The sequence below is a fragment of the Oryzias latipes genome, chromosome 3, assembly GCF_002234675.1.
Source record: "Oryzias latipes chromosome 3, ASM223467v1".
NCBI classification, from domain to species: Eukaryota; Metazoa; Chordata; class Actinopteri; order Beloniformes; family Adrianichthyidae; genus Oryzias; species Oryzias latipes.
Window position 1 is genome coordinate 8,712,921 of NC_019861.2, and position 19,645 is coordinate 8,732,565.

General features: G+C 38.3%; 1 protein-coding gene and 1 long non-coding RNA gene across 2 annotated transcripts; one reads left to right on the plus strand and one right to left on the minus strand.

Annotated features, from left to right (window-relative positions):
• Positions 1-1,692: 1,692 nt before the first annotated feature.
• Positions 1,693-6,054, minus strand: LOC111946943. The gene is made up of 3 exons (XR_002872795.1): positions 5,419-6,054; positions 1,954-2,107; positions 1,693-1,868 (listed from the first exon to the last, which is right to left on the minus strand). It is a non-coding gene; the product is annotated as an uncharacterized LOC111946943 (long non-coding RNA).
• Positions 6,055-12,954: 6,900 nt separating this feature from the next.
• LOC101161382 (cyclin-dependent kinase inhibitor 1B-like) lies at positions 12,955-14,666 on the plus strand. The gene is made up of 2 exons (XM_004066850.3): positions 12,955-14,104; positions 14,194-14,666. Exons 1-2 carry the CDS (start codon positions 13,726-13,728, stop codon positions 14,289-14,291), a joined length of 477 nt encoding a protein of 158 aa, XP_004066898.1. The 5' UTR covers positions 12,955-13,725; the 3' UTR covers positions 14,292-14,666.
• The last annotated feature ends 4,979 nt before the right edge of the window (positions 14,667-19,645 follow it).

The window sequence follows — 19,645 nt, forward strand, 5'->3', positions numbered from 1 at the left end:
GTCAAAAATATGACAATTTATGCGTCAGATCTATTATAATAATTTAGGGTTTGTGTGTTTGAATGTCTGTCTTTTGACAAGACAGACATTCAAACTGTGTTTTCTTTCTTTGCATTTAAGGACTCAACTTTTTAATTCTTAATACTTTTCCTAAAATTGTAATTATAAGTAGCCTTGATTTGCAGGTCGAGGAATCCTTCCTTCACTTCCACCAGCTTTCTGCTAAAGCCTCTAACTTTACAGTCAGCCAAATCAAAGAGCCACTAAATATCCAGCTCAGCTTTCTTTCATTACATGCATATGAAAAAGCTACTTGTTTTATGCCGCGGCACAATACAATAATGCAAAGTGCCTTAATATTTACTGCAATGAAGGTTTTCATTTTTCAAAGGGAATATTCCTATTTTTTATGCCTACTATAAAACAGTTTTAACTTTTCATAAATAAAAATTGTATGTTGAATTAAAATTTTTAGAGTATAGTCACTGCTTTAGTGTGTTATTTATTTACAGATCTTACCTCCATATCCTGTCCTCTGGAGTGAGATGTGTTTTAGCAGCTTCACCCTCATTTCACTCGTTGCTCCTGGTCTGGCAGGGTCCTCCTCCACAAGCACAAAGTGAGAGTGGTTGTTGTCCAGGGAATACACCGAACCATGAGGCAAGTCTTGTGGCGTGTAAACTACAGGCTCATCCACCTTGTAGAAAAAAAAAAAAAAAAAAAAGATATATCAAGATCATCAAATACTGTGCTGATGTCCTGAGTGAGGTGGAAGCTGCATTGGTCTCTGTGGGAGCAGGAACCTTGGCACTGAGCAGCGCCTCTCGATTGTGGATCATGTTCCAAGGCGCAATACCGATCGCCACAACACGAACAGTGGATGAGGTGCTGGCCAAGGAATGATCACGCACAGCCTGGCCCAAGTGTTTGGTGATGCCGAAACGAAGGCCATTAGTCAGAATCCACGCCCCTGGAGAACACAGTAAATGATCATTTCTGTGAGTTTAAAGGAAAACCTGATGAGAGTTTAAATACAACATGAATGTGAAGAGCTAGGAGCCAATCTTAAATAAAAATGAATAAATATATGCTTCTTAAATTAATTTCTAACAATATAAGTGAGAATCATGCATTAAACTCCTAAATGTCCTTAGTTTTGGCAATTATTCATTAATAGTCTTCCTAGGATAACTGCAATATGTTTGAACCATGGACTGTATATGAGAACTGGACGGAGTAGGTGCAACGTCCCCGGACAAAATGGTTTACTTCTGGCTTCGAACGAAATGTCAGGTCAGTTCAGTTGTTTGTTGTTTTTTGCGTTACAGATGTCAAAATGTTGGAGGCAGATTATGTCAGTACCCTGTGATTGGTCCAGGTCGGTCTGATTCACAATTTCTATGGCAACCACTCTCCTCAATCAGGAGTGAGCTTGTTGGGAGTCTACATCCCTACCACTTAAAAGCAGGCTTGGGAGAAAATGTTAAAAAAAAGTTATCAGATCAAGAATGGTTATTCTGACCAATAAAACAACTAAGTAATAGCTCTTTATTTCTTAATAGAAGTCTATGGGATTTAGGCTTCTTGGAGCCAGCGGGTACTTCGTGTTTGGAACGCGATGGGGGAGGGATCACATAGTCCAGCTCTCTTTTACAGTCATGTTTTTCTTCTTAAACTTGAACTCAACCTGTGCTCTGTGCAGCCTTCACGAGTCCTTTTCTGAGAGTGTCCCTGAGCCAAGGCTTCATCTGAGCCAGCTCATCTCCCCCCACCACTGCTACTACCAGGTGTGGGGGAGACAGGCCCCATTCCTGAGTCAGCATCTGGTAGATCTGCACCGGTTCTGTGTTGCTGCGCACCTTCACAAACTGCAATGAAGACAGGTGTTCCTTGGTGAACAAGCTGGTTTCAAAGTAAGCATCCTTACATCAAGGTGCCATCAGCTCCTGTTACCTTTCCTCGAGTCTTATTGGTTCCACAAAAGTCAATGTCACCAACTCTTCCAGCCGCCCAGTGACTCTTCTTCTTCATTTTACTGGCCAGGCCTCTGGCTACATTCTCAATGGTCTCATCCACTGTAGAGCAACATGAGCAGCCAAGGAGGACACTACACAAGAAAAAACGCATAATAAAACCTTTTCTGTAAAACAATAAACTGACTTTTTTCTTAAAGACTCACTGATAAAAATCCTGTTTTAAGTGTTTTTTAACAAGATCTTGTGACATTTTTCTGATGGAGGACATATATTGCGAAAATTTAGCCTTGGATTGCAATTATTGGTATTTCTTAATTCTAATTAAATTCATAAATTAATTCTTAATTCTTAATTAAATCACTGTGAATCAGGAGCAGACGAAAAAATGCACTTTGAAAATCTCGTAGTTGTGATCGGCAGAAGCTCCTTGCTCCGCTCCATTCTGATTCTTCCACTTGTAGACAAATAGCTTCATGTACATCCTTGTTTTCCTCGTTTTAGCTGCAATCTGGATTAAAATTGTACGGCTGAATAGCTCCGTTATTACTCTGCAACTGTTAGATTGGGGGTGTGAGGGGCTGTAAGCTAGCAGGAGAGAGCGTAAACAGATGGATGATGGGAAGTGGGGATGAGGTTGCTCAGCACCAATAGTCCCACCCACAATTCAGAGGCAAATTTCTAATGCAATAATGTTGCTCTGCAAAAACTGTCGTGTTTTTTTAGATTTTGCCTAAAAACGAACTGAAAAACGCTTTGAAAATAGATCAACATGTGATCAGAGTTGGACTCTGAGTGTAGTTTTTTTGTGATGAAGGTCAGGCTGCCTATATAAAAATCCCTTTAAAGCAAAATTGATCGAGATCATTGAACGTAACTGTAGCAAGAATCTTTAGTACCAGCATATTGATAATTCATAAACTTTGAAAGGCCACAAAATAAAATACATAATCTTATACCCAGAAGGCCTTCTTCTCCAATAAATACATAATGTGATATAATGCATATAGAATATTGCATGGATAGTTTTTTTTATTTAATGGGATACTGGGCATGCAGACTGCTGATTGTTGTGCTTCAACTGAGTAATTTCTTCAAAAGATCATAATAGAAAAAAGGTGTGTTGTTTTATATAAATCACAAATGTAATCAATTTTAGAATATTATTTCAGGCAAAAAAGTAAAAAATTGTTAAGTAAAGTTGATCTAATAAGCCAATCAAGAGAATGCTATGGTAACTATGAGCTAATGTAAAGCTTCTGTGAAGAATACCTCAATGAACTTTTAGGAAAATTGAATCCTGGGGCTTTATGAGACCTTGAAAAGTCTTTATGTCCTTGACTCCAGGCACATTCTGTGGTCATGCAAATCCAGAACTTTGCTGCATGCATGGTTCCATTTGCTTTCTTGCATCCTGGATCTTATGCATGATAAAGACAGCTGTACATTGCTAATAAGGAATGGCCAACATGTTTTAAAATGGGAAAAAAAATGTTTTTCTCACAGCCCAAAAACCTAATAAAAATTCAAATGTTTTTCGACTTACTTCATATGTCTTGTTAGAGTTTCACATGATTCTTTTGTTTAAGGCAGCTGGGCTTTAAAAGGTTAAGCTGAAAGATGTTTTGCCGCTCACCCCATTTGCTTCTTCACTTCTAACTGCTGATGGGGAATTTGTGTATTGTATGTGCTGACCACTCCAGCTGACTACTTTTGAAGCAGTCAGCACACAAATAACCAGTTAGTTAGAACTGAAGAAGCGAATCAGATGAGCGGCAAAACATCTTGCACATTCACCTTTAAAGTCAAGTCGCCCTGAAGAAAACAGTGAGATAACATGATCTGGATGACCGAGAATCTCCACCACAAAGGCAGTTACTGTCAAGTTTGGCATCTGGCTCAAGACTGAACAGCTGGAAGGCTCGAAGAATGGTCGCTATTTCTGATTCACTGGTAATGTGCGGTTGTGGGTGTGAGGGGCTATAAGCTATAGCAGGAGACCATCTAAACAGCTGGGTGATAGGAAGTGGGGGTGGTCTTACACCAATGGTTACGCCTACAATTTCAAATGAGCTACTGCCGCTCTGCAGAAACTATGTTGAGAAAAACAGTTTTTTTGGTTTTTATTTTGACTAAAAATAGCATAATCATCACTAAAAGACCAGTTGGAACACTTGGAAATACTTTATTTTCCACCCTACAACATGAAAATAAGAAGCAACAGCAATGAAGTCTTTTTTTAAACTTGTGTCATATTTAAGGTAGAACTTGTTTGTAACACGCTACACATTAGAAGCATTACCCACGTTACCCATTACCCATCCAACAACACACAACCTTGTTTGCTACTCAAAATAAAACAGACTGACATGTTGACAGAGCACCTTGTACCTCTCAAAATCACTTCAACATCAGCTAACAAAACCAGAATTAATCCATGAATAAGACGCTCTGGATATTATTGTCTTTTATTTGAAAAAAGTTATAAAGTGTGCCTGATAGTGCAGAAAATGCAGTTGCTCAAAAGATGATCGGAGTGGGACTTTAAAACCATTAGTATGGAGCTGCTAACCCTGGCTTCTGAGAATGGTTATGAGGAAGCTAAATGAATCAATGTGAAAACAGCTATGCTAATTGCAGTAACTAAGATAACAACCAACATTTAGCTTAAATGACTTAATATTTAAGCTAACAATGAAAACGATTAGCTCAAAGAACTGAATTGAATTTTTACGCTAACAAAAACAACAAGTATCTTAAAGAATTGAATTTTTAAGCTAATAATGACAACTACTAGCTTAGCCCATAAGAACCCATGGTGACATCAGTGTAACAAAAACATTAGAAATGGATTCTGTGGTCCACTTGGTTTGTAGTAAAATACACACCATTTTATTTTGAAGAAAAACATGGGTCTGGGTTCTTATAGGTTAAAGAACTGAATATTTAAGATAATAAAAACAACAATTAGCTTAAAGAACTGAATTTTTAGTGTCAACAAAAATTTAAAACTTGTCTTATAAGTAATATACTTATTAAACAATCAAGAATGTGTATTGCCTTTGTGCATGGTGTATAATACCAGTCAGTGATTTCTATGCAGTCATTAATTACTAGTTAAGTGCTTAAGTTAATAAGAGACGCACAGACTCCATTTATAGTCATAAAAATGTGGGTTATGAAATTTCTTTCCTAATAGCTTGGAATAATATTTTATTAACCCGACTGAGATGTAGAATTTTGCTTTTCCTTTACAGTCGTTTTTTACGATGCAGAAAAATCATCTCTCATGAATAATTTAAATTGAATATCTACTTGGAGCCAGTTAAGACTTGTTAGTCATGCACAAGTGTTTGCTTCCTGCAGCAGACAGTCTCACACAGGATGAATGTAACTCTCTTTGCTGTTATAGTGTCTGCGTCCTGTGAAGAATGACCCGGCGTACCTGTGCTCGTCTGACCACTCCAGTTTCTCCCCACACTGCAGGCATCGTGTCTGTGGCTGCAGAGGCTCCTGTAAACAAATTTTTCCCCAGATATGAGGTCATTTTTCCACCAACTCCATATCGCTCACTGCCAGTCTTTCACTAATGAATATGTTGTAATAAGTAGCCTACTTATGGGCAATGCAAAGCTGGCAGAGTTTTCCCTCTCGTCTCACATGCAAAGTGGCTGGTCCTCCCCGGTGCTTGAATATGATCGGCGCAAACCTCAGGCGAGAGAATTGGGCCAAATGTGATGTGATCTTATATAGTTTTTTTTTTCTCCCGGATGCACTCCAAAGTGTAAATGCTGTCTAGTTCTATGGGCTGCAAAGCATTGGTATGCTAACAGCGCGGTGTTTGAAAGAATGTGAAAAGTTAAGTTAAGCAGTCCAGGACTGCAAAGACCACACTTCTTTGTGGTGTGCCTTTGTGCGAAAATTTTGCTCACACTCCACGACTCACCAAAATTTGCACATACTTAGTACACAGTGAAAATGAATTTTTGACATAGTAAACGCCCTCCTACCGAAAGAAAAAATGATGAGGGCAAAGCAATAAAAAAAAACAAAACAAATGGAGCCAAAATCTATTTTAGAGCTCAAATAAAAATGTTTTCTTTTCTTTTACGAAACCAAAACACATGCATTCAAAGGAAGTTTTAATGTTATTATGGGATGGCCACTGGATCTACAGTCTGGGGGCCATTTTCTGGCAAAGTGTGACATTTGGTGATTTTCACATTTTTGCAAAATTTGGAAAAACAGACATTTGTTTGGGAAATCTTCACAAAATTTCACACACATGGCGCCAAGTCTGCAACCACCAAAAAAGTTTTGTTGACCATTGACCTCATCAAGGGGCTGCCATCTTGAGTTTTCAAAAAACTAAATCCCTTTTAGTACCTTTCGGTAAATTCAAACTCGAAGCTACTTACCAAAAAAATGTTGTATTTAGAAGTTGCAGATTTTGAACTTCGCTAGCGTGGCATACTTGCAAATGTGCTCGCACATTTTTTAGCGGAATATTGGGAAAATGTAGTACATGAATCCCTGGCTCAAGCCGTAAGAAACAAAATTAATATACAAAAAGAACATGTTAGGAATGTGGGCGTGGTTAATACTCTGTTGCCAAGGAAGCCAAAAACTCACTTTTGCAGGTTCTTTTAAAAAAAATTACATAGATTTGTTTGTCACCACAAGGTGACCAAAACATATGATAGTTGCTATAGAGTGAAAACTAGCAGAAAAGCTGCCATTTTATAAGAATTGGTTTTATTTTTAATTCATTTGTTAAGTTGCTCTGACCGGTGGGAGTGGCCAGGGGGAGGAGGGTAGCACCGTGGGCCATACAACGCCAATCATGGCTTCAATTTTCAATTACTCAATTATTTTTCTTGTTTTCTTTAACTAGTGTTAAATTAAACAATAATTTTAAAAGCCTCTGTAGCTTATTTATGGACCTGAAAGTCTTTCTTTTTGTCTATATTGATTTATTAGAGTGTTTTTTTTTCGATATGTGCTATTGTTTTACATAAGAAAATGTCAAAGTTTTAATCTTCAAACAATTCCTTTCTAGGAAATAATGGCACTGAGTTAAAGAAAAATGCTCTCATTCATTATTGGAAAGATTATCCATTTGCCTCGGCAAACTCAGACTTTTATCAGGCAGCCTAATTTGCATTGGCACTTGAGACGCTTGTGAAAGATGATTAAAACCAACGGAAAAACAAAAAAGGAAAAAAAAAATGCAACTGCAGTGCAAATGCTCACAAACAATGCAATAACCGCTCTGTGTACTTTGAGTGGAGGAAAGCCTTTTTGCAGAAAGCAATGGTAACTCACAGAGTGAATTTCTATGTAGCCATCTGTTTAATGTAAGTGAGCAGCTTGAGGTGGGAACTTTCATTTGACTGCAGGTTCAGGTCTGAGAGGGAAAAGACTACTGGCCATGCAAACAGGACAATTTGCATGCAAAGTTGGATGAAAGGATGCTGAGTTATTCTTTGCATTTGTGTTTATGTGTAAAGTTAAATGGATAGCTTAAAGAGAAAAAGCCTTTTTCATGTAAACACTACCGGTATTTAAATTTTGCTTACAGACTACCATTTTAAACTTTGTTTTAGTTAAAGAAAAAAATCAAGGTCAGCAGCTTCTCTTTAAACCCCCAGGAAAATGTCCACTAAGTTTAAGTTTTTTCTTGAGACATTTTTTTTAACAGAAAGTTACACTTGTCAAATTTAAGACAATCGTCATTTTTACATAAATCTAAACCAAAATCACCAAAATTATCCTTAAAACTGTATAGATACTATTCTTACTGATTTAAAAGTTTTAATTTCTTGACTGTGTGTTTATTGTGGTTATTCATTATTTATGTTTATTTTATTTTTTCTGATTTAGTGTTTAGTGTTTTTAATTATAGTCATGATTTTCTAATGAAAATAATCTGCACTTATTTTTGGTAACTGATCTGCATGTGCTATGTTAATTTGTAAAATAGTGTTATTTCTATTTATAAATAATTATTAAGTACATCATCATTGTCATGTGATTTAGATAATGATAAATCATGTAATAAAATGGTTATGGTAGAACAGGGGTAGGATTATACAAGTTCACTTCCTCCCACTCCCTCCAAGCAATCTTTGATTTAATGTCCAATTATCCTAAGTTTGATACATCTTTGTATGAATGTATAGCTGGTGATTGTATTGTTTTGTACATTATTCTTGCTTTAATTGTTTAAAATAAACCATTTCAAATCAAATCAAAACCTTGATCAGAAATATTAAACTAATGTTATGGCCAATTTGTGAAAAGAAAAGAAAACATTACAGTACATACATTACTATGAGGTGTTTATTAAAAAAAAGCAATATTTGGATCTTAATTAATAAAACAAAACAGAAAATCTCTTATCCCTATGTCATTTTTTTCAGTTTTAAAAACCTAACTTCCACTTTTTAAAAATTTTCATCATATGTATCTTTTAAAAGTACTTTCTCAAATCCTTAAGTTGCCAAACAGGAAAAAAGGACACAATTGTTGTGCTCATTCTCACCATTTGTGTGCCTTGTCCTACAGGCATGGCAGACGTCTCGCTCCTTCTTCCTTTGCTGGACAAAGGCTGCAGGGGCTGGCATGTTTTGCCTGCAGGTGAACCATTCAGGTTATCAGGAAGTGGTTCAAGGGTGGGGTCATCCTCTCAGCCAATCCCTGATGCCTCTGAGCAACGTTGCTTTGCATGTTGGTCAGCCACTGCACACTGGTGCCATCAAAAGCACACTTTGGCTAAGGCTAAGGCTAAGGAGCGACCCGCATCTCCAGAAGCAGAATGTGATTTAGAAAGAACTGAGAAACACCCATGTAGGAATTTAGAAAATGGGTAGAAGAAAAGGACAAACATTAAATAGTTAATCATTTGTTTAGGAAAGTGTTAAAATAGCACAGAAAATGTGTCGATAAAACATTTTTAAGATATTCATTTTAGCCGAGGTGTGATTTCTGTTTTTGCAGATTCATTTTTGATTAAATAAAAATGGTTTTGAGAATAGAATAGAATACAATAGAATGAAAAGGTGATTTACTTTACAACCAAGTAAAAAAAAAGTCTCAGTGAAATGAAATCAAAAATGAGAAAATATTCGATGGATTATGAAATATAAAAGTAAAAAAAAAATATCTACAATGAATAGAGCAGGGTTCACCAACCTTTTTGAGACCGAGGGCTATTTCATGGGCACCAAGTGGTATGAAGGGCGCCGCTAAAAACCTCCCGCTAAAAAAGGGGATTATACAAATTTACACTGTGGTTTTTCGAAGTTCTTTTTGTGATAGTAAAACCTGTCCAACACAAAAGGCCTTTAGCTCTAATCTGTTTGCTCAGTTGTTGGACAGAACAAGTTTGAAAAAAGAAAAAGAAAAAAAAGAGAATGTACTAGGCAGAAGCAAAAAGTAATGAACAAAACAAAAACGAATAAACACCAAGTCCTGTTGAGGAGAAAAGAAAATAAACAAATTTTAAAAATTACAAGTAGGAGTATACTCTATTTCCCAAACTACCGGTAAATAGGGTGAGCTAGATTATAAGGGGCATTGAATGACTGAATGAATGAATGGTCTATTATATCAAACTTTACGCATTCAGAAAGACCAGTCTGTCAGTTAGACTTTATTAACTGTGTTCATAGTAACTCTAGAACTTGTTTTTAATACGCTACACGTTAGCATTAGCCATGTTACAAGCTGTTTGCTGTAACCCTTCTGCCATCCTAGGCACTTTAATATTGGGAGATGGGTCATCTGGACCCCATAAGACAGTGCTCTGAACCTTTTTTCTTCAATGATTTGTAATCTTCACTGGTGTCCATGGATTACATGAAATCTTCTTCACCTTTATCCACCTTTGTCATGGTAGGGAGAACACGTCAATGTAAGGGTGGGGTCATCTGGACCCCATAGGATAGCACAAGGGATACATAACAAACTGACGGAGTCAACATAACTTAAATTAAACTCCAAATGACCCTCATATGTTGACTCTTATTTCAATTAAACTCTAACAGTCAAATGTAAATGATGTTTTTGGTTGTTTTGCTATTTGTTCATGTATTGCAAGTTATATCATCATCGCAATGTTGATCATGGATCAACAATGTGAAGGCATCCGTCTGATTGGTCAAATGCATAAATGGATTTATCTGATTCGTTAAATACTTCAGAGCACCATAGATAGCTTTAGCACATTTAAGGTAAAGATTTATTGCAATTTTTGCTGTCATATGCGATATGCATTTTGCACAGCTTGACATGGCAATGGATAAATTTGCAATTTATTGTGCAGGCCTAGTGACCAAACTCCTCACCCTGTCTGCAAGGGAGCACCCACCCACCCTACAGAGGAAGCTCATTTCAGCTGCTTGTATTCAGGTTCTTTTTCTTTCGGTCATGACCCAGAGCTCATGACTATAGGTGAGTATTGGAAAAAAGGTCGAGAAGTAAATTGAGAGCTTTGTTTTCTGACTCAGTTCTCTCTTTACCACAACGGACCGGTACGGTGACCGAATACGCCGCACCAATCTGAGTGTCAATCCAAAGCTGGAATCTTCCCTCGCAAAAGAAGATACTTAAACACCTTAACCTGAGGAAGGAGCACTCCACCCACCCAGAGAGGGCAAACTACCTTTCTCCGGTCAAGCATGACAGACATTACTGTGATCGCACTGACTCCTAACCTTGTTAGTAACACGTAAAAAAGTACAGTCTGACAATGCTACTCGTTTGCCGCATTAGTGTATTTACATTAACACCCAATGAAACATTGGCTCTGTGTACCTCTCTAAATCACTTTGCCATTGTAACCAGAATTAAACCAGAAGAAAATGCTCTGGATGATAAGACGCAGTTGTTTTAAAAAAAAAAAAAAGACTTTTAAGTGTGCCTTATAGTGTGGAAAATACTGTCAATTTTAAAAAACTATTTTACCTATGCTGGAAGCTCATGTGTCTAAATATAAATACAGACATTCAAAAAAACATCTTGTAGTAAGTGTAAGCTATTTGGCTGCAGAAGTATCAGTGCCATTGGAAAAGATGGGTCTATAAGATATTGAGAATAAATGCAGGGATGCTCTTTTTCTTGTTGCATTTGATCTCCACTTTGCCTCATTATGGAACACAGTTGTGTTGGACAGTTACTGTCTTCTGTGTAACAATAGCAGTCCCAGTTGCATCCTTTATACCAAGCACATAAGGCAATAGGATTGTGCTGCAACTAGATTCAGACCAAAAGTTACTCGAGGCAGAATTGGAGATGTGACTTTGAGATGGAGGTAAATAAGCAGCTGATTGATTCATCCAGCATAGACCACAACAAGCTGTGCTGTGATTTTGAGGCTGTTCTATGCACCAACACACGTTAGATCCCCAACTGTCATTAGGTTTTGAAGCTTATGCAACCTAATGTCTAAGCTGCATCTCAGCTTAATCAATTAATCGCTTTAAAGGGTCTATATCTGAGTTCGTGAGATCATTCAGAGTCTCTCGCAGTGTAGTGGGCCTCAGTCCGACTGCAAAAGCCCCTTTCTGCCGCTACTTCCGTGTCTTGGTGACCCACATTAGTTTGAGAGGGAAAAACTATAAACAATTAGAGGGTCTTTGTATTATTGTTTCATCGAGATAATAATATCTCGATGAAATGAATAAAAAATATAAGATTTAGGAGGCCCAAGCAGGCTGCCTCCCCATCCCACAGCGGCTCTCTGTCTGCCGCCCAGCCAGCCGCCAAGGGGCCGCCCGGCATAGCCAGTGCAATCGCTCCAGCCCCATGGGCCCCTGCGACAGGCTGGTGACCTGTCCAGGTTCTATCCTTCCTCTGTCCAACAGTAACTGGGACAGTAACCCCAGTGAGTTAAGAGAAGGATGCAAACTTTCTGCCTGGGCAGAGCTGTTGGTCACGTGACTCTTTTGTAACGGTAGATGGCGTATACTTAGATAGCGCCTTTCTATCTTCTTCGAAGGCCCAAAGCGCATTACAGTCAAAGTCCCATTCACCAATTCACACACTGATGGCGGCTCCGCTGCTGAACACTGACGCCAACCTTCCACCAGAGGCAAGGTGGGGTTCAGTGTCTTGCCCAATATTCCGATCGGAGGCCGACTGCCGAAAACTATCCCACGGTCGCCCCAATGAAAAGCCACTACTCTGAATTAGCTTTAATGAGATGCACCTGTACTGTAATCTAAATATGCAGTGTCATAGGGAATACATTGAAATCTGTACAAAAGAGCTTTCAGTTTCGGCTTAAATAAACAAATTGATGCACTTGATTTTCTTTGTTCATAATGGGATGCAGGGCAAGCTAAAACAGTATTTATTCAACAATAATGTTCCATATCAGCTTAAAAATATGATATATTTAGTGTTACATCTGTTAGTATCAAACCATTTTTTGTCTGCCCCACTCTGATCATCTTCTGATGTATAATACAAGTGTTCCCAGTGGACTTTTTTTTATCCTGATTATGGCCTTTTTGGCCAGATTTTAACCCACAGAGCAGCAGTAGTTCATCAGAAATCCACCTCTGAGTTGTGGGCAGACTGTTGGCCTGGAGTAACCCACTTCCCATCATCCATCTGTTTACACGCTTTCCCCTAGCTTACAGTATCTCACACTCCCAACTGAACATTACCAATAAAACAAAAATGGTGAGCAATATTCCAGGCGTGCAGTTTCTGATCCAGATTCCAGCTCAGATGAGGAAAACAAAGACGTGGACATGGATCTATTTGTTCACAAGTGGACAACAGAACGGAGCGGAGCAGGAAGCTTGTTGCCTTCTGGTTGTAGATTCAATATCGCAGCTACAAGCTCTTCACAATGGCATTTGTTTATCTGCTCATAATTTACAACAATTTGAATAAAGAAATACTTCAAAGTGCAATTTTGAGCTTAATTTTCTAAAAACACGTTATCCATCTTTAAGAAAAATGCCACAAGAACATATTAAAAACACCAAAAACACAATTTTCATAAAAAAAAGGCATTTAATGGAAGAAAATCTGTTGCAAAGGAGCTTTCAGGACTTGTTGGCTAACATAAAAGAAATGATGATAGCAAACATCCTGACAACTCCAGAATAAAACAGCACAGACAGATAAACGCGAGCAACAGCAACATCACAAAGCTGGAAATGTGAAAAATGACAAATACCAAGGGTTGAAAGGAAGTTAAAAAGATGTCAGGGGTGAAGGCAACAGTCAGTGGTAATCATATCAGTCTGTCCAGAAGAAGGGCTTAGATGATGCGTGGAACCCCTCAGGCTCTCTCATGCCTCTGGAAGAGGACACGACCACCCACACATGAGGGGGATAAATTGGTTTGAATCAGTTCCGACTCCAGCAGCCGCAAGAAGCCACTAACATCCTTACATGCTTCCGCATCTGTGCACTGCCGGTTGTCATGTGGTAATACACCAGCAATCACATTGATATCCTTCTTTTTTTTTTGGCTGAACTTTCTTTTTACTTGCTGCTATGAAACGTCCAGTCTGTGCATCAACAGCTGTCGGTCACTGTGATTGTCTTTTTGAATTGAGGTCAGACTTTAGCGCACAGAGGATGAGGCTGTGGAGCTTTCAGTCATCCCACAATAGACGCCCACCCATTGAGAGACCTGCAGCCAATCAGATGACTCCAACCATTGTGCACATGTTGTGCTCTGCAGCCTTTAAATGGCCCCACAGCATCCGCATCACAAATAGACAGGAGGATGGAACGCACAAAAAAGTCTGCGTGCAGGAGTCTCTTTGGCCCCGTGGATCACGAGCAGCTGCGCCAGGATTTACAGCAGGAGCTCCGGGAGATGACGGAGCGGGACAGCCAGCGCTGGAACTTTGACTTTCAGGCGGGGACACCTCTGCCCGGCGGGTTCCAGTGGGAGGACACACCTGCAGACCGCGCTCCTGCGCTCTACAGAGATTCCCTCACCTGCCCAAGCGGCGGAGAGAAGAGCGCAGACACCAACCAGGAGAACTGCTTCAACATCTCCAACAAATGTGCGGAGGAGAAAACGCCCGTCCAGAGGAGGAGGAAGAGGAGGCCCCTTTCCAAACCTGGAGCCAAGCGCAAGGCCGACGCGCGCATCACAGGTAAAACCCACACTGTGCCGCGTTTCCGGCAGAATAACTGTGGAGAAAATGTGATTTTAAATCCTGTTTTTGCTTGTTTTGGGGGGCAGATTTTTTCCAGAAGAGGAAGAAAACAGAAGCAAAGAGCATCCTGAGACCATTCCAACCATCTTCCAAGGAAACAGTTCAACGCAGGACAATGAGATAAATATGAATGGACTCTTCTTATGAACTGTTTTATGAACTATCTTATGAAATATTGTTGCACACATTTTTGTTTTTACAATTTAATTTTCATTTCATTTTCTGTTTTCTAATTTAAAATCGAAAATCTTCTGGAAATATGTATTTATTCTATTTATACAAATAATAAACTTAATTTCATTTAATATTTTAATAGGTTTACGTGATTTTGGCTTATTTTGCTGTTAATTTACAGGTAAAACATTTTGAAAAAGGGCAATAGATTATCAAGATGAGTTTTGCTGGATTTTACCTTTTTTTAGATAAAGGCACTTTTTGTTGTATGTGTGTCAATACTTTTCATATTTGAAATTTTGTTATGTTTAATAAACAGAGTTAATCGAATTGTCACGTTTCTTTAAAATTTGCTATCAGTTCTGAAATACTTTTTGTTTTAAACCTTAATAATTAATTAGATAGAAAGAGATAGAGAGAGATAATAAATAGATATAGAGAGAGAATAACATGGAGATTTAAAAAAAATCATGTTTTTCACAGAAAGGTCAGCAAGTCTATTATACATAAAAATCGATGACACGTTTAGATAAAACAGCTGACAGAAACACGTTGTGCTTGGTTCACTTAATTTGTATTTTTTATTGTAGTATTTCATTATTCTATTGCTTGAAATAAACCAATAAATAAATAAAAAATCAAATCAATCACCAAGTTATTGGTAGCACCTTATGAGTAATGTTAAATAAAAGCATTTCTTAGGTCCATCAGTCCAATCCTAGGTTTTAAATGCACCCTGCATCGGCATCCTTAATTAATGAACCCTTATATGAGCACATTTGAATTTTTACTTTGATTTATCTGAAATATCTGGCTTTATTGCATAATTCATTTGATCAAACGTAAATGACCCAACCATGAAGTCATAACCACAGATAATCTGTTATTAGTGAACATGGTTTATGACACATCATGAAGGAGGCGAGTGAGGAGAGTCTCTCATTCAATTCCACAATCTAGATGCTGTTTGATTTCCCTGCAGGGATCAATAAAGTTCACCTCACTGGCTTTTATTGTGAGCCGTGCAGGCACGGGTAAAGCACAGACGAAGTGCAGGACATGAATGGTGCATTGACTGCATTTTTGTGACCCTTTGTTTATTAATCACAGTGCATAGGAAACACAGGAACATGGCAAGTTTAAACATTTTAGTGACACAACTTGTAAATTTACAAAGAAACTTACAGACTGAAAGACTGAACTGTTCGATGCAAAGAGTGCATTCTTTTATGATAATGGACACTTCATAGGGCCTTTCCATGTCAATTACAAAAGAATTCAGTCAATTTTTAGTACTTTATTCTGGTTGTTCTTTTCAGGTTTGATCCCTTTTTTTTTGTTTTACAAAAAAAGGAGCATTTGATACGTGGTGTTATGTAGGAAAGCGATAGGAATGCTGATCGTCTCGATGGGTTACATATAGCATCGATTTCAGAAAAACAGTTCACCCATCACCGCTTGTTTTTGTGCAGATGATGAAGCTAAAGTATGTTTTAAAGGAGTCAGTGTAATGATATAGAACATTTACACGACGTGACTGGAACCTCTATTTACAGGCGTGATATATCACTTTTTAATCTACACCCAGCAGCCAATCAGAATGGAGTATTTACCCAAACCATGGTATAATAAGGGTTTACAGTCAGAAGCCTAACATCAATTCACCCTTCCACAACATGCATTCAAGTAGCCACTTCCAATGAAAAGTCTAAACGCACATTTTGGGTTTCAGAACTCTCACGTTGACGCATACAGTATCTATGGAAGTCTTTACAACTGTTTTCGGGCTCTACATACAAAACGCATGCCCACTGAACGTGTGTCAAAAGTTAAACCAGGATGAACTTTGCCCAATCAGGGTCTTAGATTTGGTAGTGACGTATGGATGACGTACCTTTCAAATCATTGAAATATCAACCGTTTGAAAAATAATCATGGATGAAAAATTAATAATGGAGCAAGATTCACCACTTTGACGTCTCGCACCAACCCTCTTCCAAGTGTAGGTGGCAGACATGGACTAGTGAACAATAGAAAAAGAAGCCCCTCCCTGTTTGTCTAGTGTGAACAGTACGGGCTAAACGCACATTTAAAAACCTGCGGTCTTGAACGTGCATCAAATGCCCGGTGTGTGGGTGGCTCCAACATTGTAGTTTTCATTACAAGTTCTAGAAAGTATTACTGTGTCTCAGCTACAGATGGCTGGGTTAATCAGTGTCTCTTAGAAGTAAGAGCAAACTCAATTGGAGCTGAAAGTTTAGCAACCAAAGGAAGAAATTCGTTTGAGAATAATTACATTTTCCAGGGCACATTATGAGATATTTCCTAATCACTGTCATAAAAAATGTGCTGTCAAGCCTAAAATTATATCCATTAACATGAATTGTAATTTTCAAATTAGCCCATTAGGGAGGCTCAATCTCACAACAGTGCATTCACTCCCACTGTGTTGCAGCTTCACTTCTGAAGAATTTAAAGGGGCCATCTGGCCAGAGAGCAGGACAATGGTCACAAAGCAGAGTGTGCCATCTAATTCACCTACAAATCAATAGCCCCCAACCAAACACCCCCTTTCACCCCCACTGCTTTAAGACTCTTCTCGGTTTTCTTCCCTCTTTGTCACTTTTCATTGTCAAAGCACTAATGCCCAAACCAATCCTGCTGATGTTTATTCTTATTCCTGGCTGATTCCCTAATACTGTTCTTCTCTAACACAAACACACTCACAAACACACACAAATGTACAACCTGTGAGGAAACTGGTTCATACTGACATGCAAGAGAAGAAAGGGAAAAAAAAAGCAATCAATACTGCACTGCTTCAAAGGCACGGTTAGTGTGATGTTTCAGTCAATGATCAAACTTTCCTCTGGGTCCAGAAGGTTCCATAGTTTCCAATTAACGTCCACAATATGAGAGCAGCACACCGTGGACTTGTTCAGAGACGAGACAACATCCTACTTCTGACTCTTCAGGGGTGTGAACCAATGAAGCCAATATGGCAGCTTTCACAGAGCTCAGAAAGTGTGAATAGGAATAATATAATATAATATAATATAATATAATATAATATAATATAATATAATATAATATAATATAATATAATATAATATAATATAATATAATATAATATAATATAATATAATATAATAACAGTGGTTAGCGTTCTTGCCTCACAGCAAGAAGGCCCCTGGTTCCTGACCTAAACAAAACAGAACACCAATGGGGGACCACCTCTGTGTAGAGTCCCATCGTCCAAAAACATGGGCTTTATGGTTAATTAGTTACTCTAAATTGTCCCTAGGTGTGAATGATGTGTGATTTGTGGCCCTGCAACAGACTGGCGAACTGTCCAGGATGTCCCCTGCCCTCTACCACGACTGGCCGGGATAGACATTGGCAGCTCCCGGACCCTAAAAGGAACACATAGGGCTTAGAAAATGAATGAATGAATAATATAATGTAGTGTCATATAACAAAATAAGACGTAATGTAACAAAGCCTAACATAACCCTAAAACAAGATTGTTTGAAAAAAATAATTAAACTTGTACTTGTTGCGGTGACAATCAAGGCAATTCATTCATTCATTTATTTTGGGACAATTTCTACTATAATGAAGGCTGAGTCACAATAAAATAATTCACAGAATATCTTGCATTATTCCAAAAAACACGCCCATTTCATGACCTCAATGTAAGCCTTGTGCTATCCTAGGCACTTTACCATTGGGAGTTGGGTCATCTAGACCCACTTGACAGTGCGCTGAACCTTTTTTCTTCAATGATTTGTGATCTTCACTGGTGTCTATAGATTCACATGAAATCTTTCCACCTTTAACCACCTTTGTCATGGTAGGGAGAACACATCAATGTTAGGGTGGGGTCATAGGATAGCACAAAGGCTAGAGCCGGCCTTGGCAGCGTGTCAGAGTTTCACTCATGAAAACAAACAACAAAACTCTTGCAAAGATGCTTGTGCATATTGTGCATATAAAAGGAAAGCGTTTAGCTGATAACCACTAGCTCTGTGGAGAAAGTGTGTGTGTGTGTGTGTTACAGTTTTTCTCAGTCGCTTTAGTACAATTCTCAGATCAGAATGAAATTCCCAAAACTATTTGTTCAATCCTCACATCATGATGTCACTTGTGCACATCATGTAAGCAGTTTCTCACTTCTTTGAAGAAGTTGCAATTGCTTTGGTACATCCATGCAAATGATAATGTACAATTCTCTGCTCTTTGCTGCATTATCAACTGTTTATGTCATGTTGATCAAAATGTATTATATAGTTCACTGTGCAACAGTCTTACTCCTCAAAACACCTAGTCACTAGTTCATCGTATAAGTCATTAACTGCAAAATGGTTGACCAAGTTGTCATAATGTGACAAAAATATTTCGCTGCATTGCAAGATAGGATATTCGCTGTGATGTGGATGAGAATTTGTGGCCTAACATACAGGAACGACAAGAGGTGTAGGAAGACCACACCAATTCCTACTGCACTGCCTGTACTGTTGGACAGAATATTGTCCTATCTTTTTTTTCCCCTTTGTGTTACTGTTTGCAGTGGGTTTTTTCTATGTTGGTATGACATGGTCTGTCAACAAATTACAATATGAACAATAAAAGTGTAAATGTGAATCTTGTCCAGTCTCTTGCAATCAAGCAAAAAATGTGTAACTTACATTTTACAATAATTGTCATCAAAACTTTAGCCATAGTTTACATCAGAACCTCCCTCTAAAGTACAGTTATATTGACAACAAGACCAAGTTATTTCACTGTCTTGTTCTTAGACAATGACACAAGGACTTGACATTCTGATGGCACTGACATGTTCAATGACATAAAGACTTAGTTTTGAGAGATGAACTAAAGATTTTGAGCAAGTTACAGGCTTTTGCAAGAAATCCATAGTGTTTTGCTGTTTGTACAAATTGTTTTGAGAAATGCACACACGTATTTGCAAACTTCAATTCTGATCTGAGAATTGTACCAAAGCGACTGAGAAAAACTGTAACTGGGGGTGGAGCTGACGTTGCAGACTCTTCCTGGAAGGTGCGGTTCCTTACGTTCATACGCATGCATGTGAGGACCCACTTGTTCTCGTGGGAGAGTGAGGAATACTCAGAAATGCGGGAATGGATCAATATACCGCTTTGGTGTTTCTCTTTGGGATGAATTGATGTGATAATACACTTAAAAGCTCAAAAAATTGACTTTGAATGATCTAGGCCCTTTAAATAAGTTATTGATTAAAATTTTTCTCTCTCTCTCTCTATCTATCTATTGTTTTTCTTC

Excerpts from the sequence above, each read along its gene's own strand:
- LOC101161382 (XM_004066850.3), top strand. The coding sequence starts at position 13,726 with ATGGAACGCACAAAAAAGTCTGCGTGCAGGAGTCTCTTTGGCCCCGTG. Across the intron at positions 14,105-14,193 it reads GGCCGACGCGCGCATCACAG|ATTTTTTCCAGAAGAGGAAG; the intron begins GTAAAACCCACA and ends TTTGGGGGGCAG.